The sequence below is a fragment of the Polypterus senegalus genome, chromosome 9 (genome assembly GCF_016835505.1).
Source record: "Polypterus senegalus isolate Bchr_013 chromosome 9, ASM1683550v1, whole genome shotgun sequence".
NCBI lineage: Eukaryota > Metazoa > Chordata > Cladistia > Polypteriformes > Polypteridae > Polypterus > Polypterus senegalus.
In genome coordinates, this window is record NC_053162.1 from 113141441 (window position 1) to 113149405 (window position 7965).

A 7965-nucleotide genomic window follows, 5' to 3' on the forward strand; every position below is an offset into this window, starting at 1 on the left:
ATGAAGTGAGGATAAGTTTAATGCTATTTAACGTTATTTTAAAGAAAAGGACATTAATTGGTCTATCTGTTATGGACTATGCACAATTTCTGATAAGTAGGCAAGATTCTGAAACCAGCAACAATATTGGTTGTTACTCCGGTCTTCACACTCATGTCATGAAGGCAGCCCCCAATTTAACCTTGAACCACTGCTGGTGAATTAAAAGTTGTTCTTGATGAAGCAGTGAAAGTGGTTACAATTATAAAGTCAATGTCCACACATTCAATCATATCTTCAGATGATGATTCTTCATTCAATCCTGCATCTTCATACAGAAGTAAGATGGCTGCCTAGGGGGAACTCCTTACCCGGGTATTCGAACTTAGACTTGAGGTCCAACTTTTTAAGGGCATCTTTTCCTACTTGCTTTCAAATTAAATGTGATTGGTTTCAGAATCTTGCCTACTTATCAGATATTTTCCTACAAAATAACCAAACTAAATTTGTCACTCCAAAATAGCTCAGTACCAATCTTAATATTTTTGACAAAATCTAATCTATAAGTAAAAAAATACATTTTCTGAGGTTGTGTACTGATAAAAGAGTCAGAAGTTACTGGATAAATTAAACTGAAGTGATTGCAATTCAAGTTCAGTTATTTTCTGCTGGTTCAAATGAGATAAAACCAACCTTGCTGATTCATATTATAAATGAAGTAATATTCAGACACAAAGGATTTAATAAAAATAAATCTAATTCATTTTATAAAAAATTATTTCAGTAAAGGATATCAGTGGCTCAGTGTTAACCACAGAGGGTTCACATCCTGGGATCTCCCTGTGTGGAATATGCATGATCTCCCTGCGTCTGTATGGGATTCCTCTGTGTGTTCTGGTTTCAAAACACAGTCTAAAGACATGTTTAGGTGGACAGCTTAGGTGGATTGAATTCACTAAATTACTACCCTAGTGTGTAGGTGTTTGGGGCGAGTATGTTCACCCTGTGATGAGCTATAACCCTGTCTAAGGATTATTCCTGCCTTGTGCCCTTTGATAGGCTCCATCCCACCCCCACTGCCATGCTCAGAATTCAGCAGGTGTACAAAATGTTATGATATGGTTTTAGTAAAATTTGCATTATGCAGAAAAGAAGTCTATCAAGCAGAGCATGAATGACAACTGATATGGAGTTTAAGTAAATGGCGTAGAAAGTGAACTTTTTATTACTTGTATTACCAGGTAGGAATTGAATCGACCCTGGTGACTGCCATATCACCTGCAATATTGTTGCTGCAAAAATGAACATGACCACGACCATGCCAAAAACCACAAAAAATAGCACTGCTTATAAAACAAGCAAAAATGTTGACATGATAATTCTATAAAACAATTTTAACAATAATAATGCTTCAAAACATACAATTGAAGAAACAGTGATATTGTAAGAGTTGGCATAAACAAAATAAAACTTACATTGAATATAATGGCTGGAGATGGTGTAAGTCTTTTTACATTAATGTAGGACAAGATTTTGATCATATGACCTTCTCTTCCAGCCACAAGTATAAGCCTTTGAAAGTAAAAAGAAAACAACAGTTAAGGTTATAATAATCATATCACAGTATGAGAAAGATATACGTTTAGACCCAAGGTCTTAAAGGATTATGTCATCAAAAATTATATATTTAATATTCTCCTTATCTCATGTAGTATGACATTACATCTTTTTTGAGTGCTGTATTCCTTAAACTGGTGAATGCAAATGTATTATTCTCACATGTTTATTTCTGTTATTCATGACACAAGTAAAAAGTAGGCTGACAACTGAAAAAGACAAATAATGACTTAGCTGATCATGAAAATACAGTAATGAAGGGCAATTTAGGATATTAGATTAAGGAACGAAACCATGGTAGTAAATATTTTTTTGTCATTTACAGTGGAAGTTATTATACTGTACAGAAAGGACCAAAACTGAACAACAATTATATAAATAGGTTTTAAAATGCCAGACACAAGAGAAGATTATCATGATAACTGTAGGCATTGTTATGTAGTGTTATGTATTCATCTTGATTTGTAAATGTCAAGGGGTATCCTGTTTTTTCTTTTAAGGTAAAGGGCATAGTTGTGTGCGTATGAGTAATATAAATAAAGGGGTGTGGAGTTTAGAGTAAACAGTGTGTATGGAATGAGCGATAAAGAGACCAGTGTATGAGAAAGATATAAGCATTAGCAGTTGTTTCAGTTGCATTCAATAAAAGTGTTCCTGTTTGTTTATCACCCTGTGGGATAGGTTATATTTAGACGTATACAGAAGATTAGAATATATAACAAATTGGCGATGAGACAGGTCCAGTGAACTTAACACAAAAGCAACGATGGGTCAAATGGGAAAAATGTCAGAATACGAAGAATCAAAGGAGGACTTCAGTTCTTACCTGGAACAGTTTGCTGTCATCCAGAGTTCCAACAACATGCCACAGGATAAGACGGTCTGTGCTTTTCTGTCTATTATAAGCACAAAGACTTATGGCTTGTTAAAGAATGTAGATGTGCTAGCTACTCCAAGTACAAAGATGTGCGCGGAGCTGAAAGAAGCACTGTTAGCACATTACAAACCACAGTCTTTGATTATAGCGGAGCGGTTCTGCTTTTATAAATGAAATCAGTGCGAAGAGGAAAGTATTGCTGATAACTACGTTGTAGTTAATACGTTGTATTAAGGATTGCTTCTGGTGGTTTTTGCTAAAGGAAGTAAGGCAGCTCTGTTGGGACAAAATTGGTTGAAAGTCCTTAAATTAGACAGGGCCAGTCTTTTTCTGATTAAAAGCATTGAACCACTGTCACTACAGGAGGTTATGGCAAAACACAAAAAGATATTTGAAGTAGGGCTAGGGATAATCAAAAATTTCAAAGCACAAATGAAAATGAATTCCTGCACAAATGAAGGCCTGTATCATATTTACTCAAGCAAGCTGCTGAACTTGAACTGGATAGATTAGAGAAGGCTAGAATAATTTCTAAAATTGAAACAAGCAACTGAGCTGCCCCAATTGTAGTAGCAGAGGTGGGTAGAGTAGCCAAAAGTTGTACTCAAGTAAGAGTAGCGTTACTTCAAAATAATATTACTCAAGTAGAAGTAAAAAGTAGTCATCCAAAAAATTACTGAAGTAAGAGTAAAAAAAAAGTACTTGGTGAAAAGACTATTCAAGTACTGAGTAATTATTTGATCATAATAAATCATTTATTTTTTAGAAATGTAATAAGACAGACAAAAATATAAAATAATGTGCAAATTCTGCTATATCCAAATAATAAAATAAAAAATGAGTAAAAATAAATATCTTTACAAAATAAAGATGCACAAATAACACAAAGTTCCAAATCTCAGTTTTTCACAACAAAGCTTTTGAAGCCAATACCTACAGTAGGTAACATGTATGTTTGAACAGTGCAAACTACTTAGTGACAAGATATACAGTACACCATGGGTGCCCAATACATCGATCGCGATTGACTGGTAGATCACATTGCATTCAAATTTTTTTTTTAAGTGTTAGTCTATCATATATCCTCCCTATGGCATTTGCCACTTGATTGACATACAGGGCTGCCAGTCTGAGATCTCTTTTCTTCTAACACACTGGTCATCCAAGAAGGAAATTGTGGAAAGGCACTTTCAAACTGTTCATTAAAACTACAAAACTGACTTCCTTCCGAAAAGCGATCTGAGAAACAGAAAAGAGAGGGAACTAAAATCGCAGTTAATCAGACAGCCGTCATTTTTCACTCGGCTAAATTCAAAAGCAAAGGCAATCACACCAAAGCATTGTTCTGGGTGAGTCACTCGATCATTAAGCATAAGAAGTCCTTCCAAAATGGAGAGATGATAAAAGAGGCCTTCGTTGAGGCAGATGGCTAGGGAGAAATTCCTGCCGAGATTTCCAGACCCCTGGCCGGAGAAAAAGGAGTTTCTCCTTGTCATTAAACATGCAGAATACAAGCAACTTAATAACAATCAATGGCCGCTACACTTGCCATTTTTTTTCCGATCTGACCAACAAGTTGAATGAGCTTAATTTACAGCTGCAAGGAAAACAGAAAACCATGGCCAATATGATTAGCTCAGTTAATACTTTCAACATGCAACATCTGTACTCAAAGCTGCAGCGCCTTGATTTGGGGGAACATCCAAAACCTCGCGGCAGAGCTGGAGACACAATGGAAGGCGTGTGTGCAACTTGACAGCATACGTTACACAGACCAGATTGAAAATTGTCTGTCAGACTTTGACAGATGGTTTCAAGACACAGCTTTACTTGAGCCAATCTCTACATTTAAGTGCTATCCATTTAGGGAAAATGTTGAGGGTGATTCACCCGCATCAAAAATTGCAATGCTGTTTCACCTAAAACTCCTCTACAGTGGAGGATGAGATTTTGACACTACAGGATGACATTCAGCTGAAGTATGGGGCTCATGGACAGTTTTGGGACTTACTCACAGAGGAAAAGTACCCAAACATGAGGAAATGTGCTACCTCATTGACTGCATTATTCGGCTCTACTTATTTATGCGAGTCAGCCTTTTCCCACATGAAGATTATTACATCCAAATACTCTAGTGACCATAAATGTATTGAATTGTTATTGTGCCATAAGGGTTATTCAGTTATGCAAGGTACAAAAACATATATTTTATGTATAAAGTATACTCAGTTTGTGTATATATATATATATATATATATATATATATATATATACACTAATAAAAGGTAAAGCCCTCACTGACTGACTGACTCACTCACTGACTCATCACTAATTCTCCAACTTCCCGTGTAGGTAGAAGGCTGAAATTTGGCAGAGTTTCATGTGACATCATCACGCCTCCCACGTAATCACGTGAACTGACTTTTAACGCAGTACGTAGAAAACCAGGAAGAGCTCCAAAACGCGCTGAAGAAAACATGCATTATATAATTGAGAAGGCAGTGAAACAATAGGAAGCGAGCGAATGACATATATACAACCATATTCATGAGTGCTGCTACTTCGGAAACAAAGCACGGTGTAAACATAAAATTTTAATTAAGTTCATAGACAGGCTGCGCTGGCGTGCATGCCCACAGGTATCACGGGATACAAGTTTAATGAGAGGACACAGGATATAAACGAGAGTTGTATATTATTGTTATTAATGGCCCGGGGATATGAAGCGCTGGTAACACAATAATCTACAGATTCCATAATGCAGCGCTTCAGCTGCCTTGCCGAACACTTACCGCGTTAATCAAGTCTAGCTTATGATGCTGCAAGTTATTGCGAAGCTAGCCCACACGATGCCGAAAAGAAAAGTTGATTCTGAAAATAGAGCCCTTAAAAACCGATGGGAGGCTGAGTATATGTTTACTGACATTGCTGGTAAACACGTTTGTCTCATTTGTGGAGCTAATGTGGCTGTAATTACAGAATTTAATCTAAGACAGCACTATGAGACAAAACATCACGATAACTTGAAAGACCTGAATGCAATGCAGAAGATATAGAAATCAGAAGAGTTAAGGAAGAATCCAGCTAGGGTTACCACTTTTAATACAAAAAAATAAGGGATGCACACTTTGCAGACTCTATTTAAAAGACCCGCCCTCCTCACTGGACAGTTAAACAGACCAATCAAACTAACGATGACATCAAGTATTACCCAATCAAAAGTAGGAAAGGAGGCATCTTCATAAAATGCGTGTGGGATGATTTGCATGAGACGCTGCTTTAAAAAAAATGATAAAAAAAATACGGAACAAAACCCGTCCCGTATTGATTCAAAACGGGACGCGCAATTTTATTCTCAAATACTGGGCGATTCCGTATTTTAAAGGACGGGTGGCAACCCTAAATCCAGCAGACGTTTTTACCCGTGCAAAATCACAAAGTGATTTCAAGTGAAGCTGCTTTTATGGGAGACACAAATGCACCAGTGCAACTTGCCCCACTTTCCCTGTTGCCAAGTAATGTTGAACCAAGTCGGCACAACGGTGTTCTCAAATACGCTAAACTGAGCGCACTGCGCACTGATTTCGCACGGCGCATTGGTGACTTTGAACAACAAAAAAAGAATTTTGAGTTGTTTCGCAACCCATTTGCCGTCGATGTGGAAACTGCACCTGTGCAGATTCAGATGGAGGTCATTGAGCTGCAGTGTAATAGCACACTGAAGGCAAAGTACGATACTGCAGGGCCCGCACAGTTTATTCACTCCATTCCCGCAGAAATGCTCCAGCTTCATCTACAAGCGGCTCGAACCTTGTGCATGTTTGGTAGCACATATCTGTGTGAGAAGCTCTTTTCAGTGATGACGACTAACAAAACAGCACACAGGAGTCGCCTCACTGATGACCACCTGCTGTCCATCCGGACAATCTCCACAACACAGAACCTCACACCAAACATAAACGAACTTGTTGCCAAAAAAAGATACCAGGCGTCCAGCTCTAATAACATGACATATGACCAAAGACAACTGAATTATTTGATTTGTTATTGCTGAAAAGAAATTTTATTTATATTTCCAGGTTTTGTTATGCAGCATGTTCATATTTGAATTTGTATAATTTTGACAGGATATATTTTTATGGAGAGCAAAATCTTTTGGAATATTTCAAATTTAAGTTTATTTTTTATGTAAAATTACATAAGAGTAAAGAAATTTGAATGTTTGTTCTTTTAACGTTTACTTTATTTCTAACTTGTATAATTTAGACAGGATATATTTTTATGGGGAGCAAAATATTATAAGTTATTTAAGGTTTGAGTTGATTTATTCCGGAATAATATTCTGTCGACTAAATAAAAATTCCTTCTATTTAAAATTTAAATAGATCTTGAACAGAAACGATAGTTCATAATATCCACGAAGACTTGCACGTAAGAGCGGCAGTCATCCGTTTTAACAAGCAGCGTATTACACTGATACGAAATAGCCTGCCCATTTAATTATTTAGGAATGGATAAATAAAGATACCCCAAAGACTGTATATATATATATATATATATATATATATATATATATATATATATATATATATATATATATATATATATGTAACCTGGTCAGGTTTCAAAATGAAAATGTAACTGTTTTTTGTTGTAAATAAAGTTTTATTGAAAGAATTGGGACACCAGTTGTGGGGGTTGGGTAACGTTGAGTATATATATGGGTTGCCTGAGAAAGAGGGAACCGCCATAAACAGCAGATGTGATATAGTTCGGAGAGCTGAAACCAGGAAAAGAAAAGTATAGTTTCAGGCAAACCGCCGAAACAAGAAGAAAGAAAGAAAAGAGTTCGTTGCCAGAAAGAGTTGTAGTTTGAGGCAGCACGCCGAAACGAGACGTAAGGAAAGAGTTGCAGAAAGAAGTCGTAGTTGAAGCAAAACGCTGAAACAAGACAGAGGCGCTGTTGAGGCAAGGCGCGAAGCCAGGCGGAAAAACGAAGAGAAACGAGAGTCGCAGTTGAGGCAGCACGCCGATACAAGAGCGAAACCAGACGTAAAGAAGAGTTGCAGAAAGCGTCGCAGTTGAGGCAGCCCGCCGAAACTAGACGTAAAGAAGAGAAAAGAGAGGCGCTGTTGAGGCAAAAAAAGCTAAAACGACAGAAGGAGAAAAGAGGGGCGCTGTTTGAGGCAAAACGCCGAAGAAAGACGGAAAGACAGAAATGGCGATCAGTGAGTAAAGAGGGTGTTTGAGAAAGAGGGAGACGGAAGCATAAAGGAGGTACCAGAGTATAACGAGGAAGATATCAACCAAGGTCGGTCTTTATTTTATTTGTTTGTGTAAAGCTGCTTGAATAAACGTTCAAGTGAAGGGGCCAGTTTTTGTTTTGTTTGTGTGCCACTCGCACCCGAGCTACGGCTGGGGCCCCAACGGAGCGAGTAACATTTACTGACTGCGTAAATAAGTCCTGGGTGAGCTCACCCAGTAGTTTCGGA

General features: G+C 37.5%; 1 protein-coding gene across 2 annotated transcripts in view; it reads right to left on the minus strand.

Annotated features, from left to right (window-relative positions):
• Positions 1–7965, minus strand: part of slc7a9 (solute carrier family 7 member 9) — a 224403-nt gene that overhangs the window by 23512 nt on the left and 192926 nt on the right. For both annotated transcript variants that reach the window (XM_039763591.1, XM_039763592.1), the window contains one exon: positions 1455–1551. In XM_039763591.1, the coding sequence (XP_039619525.1) occupies positions 1455–1551 (97 nt within the window). The remainder of the gene's footprint in view (positions 1–1454; positions 1552–7965) is intronic.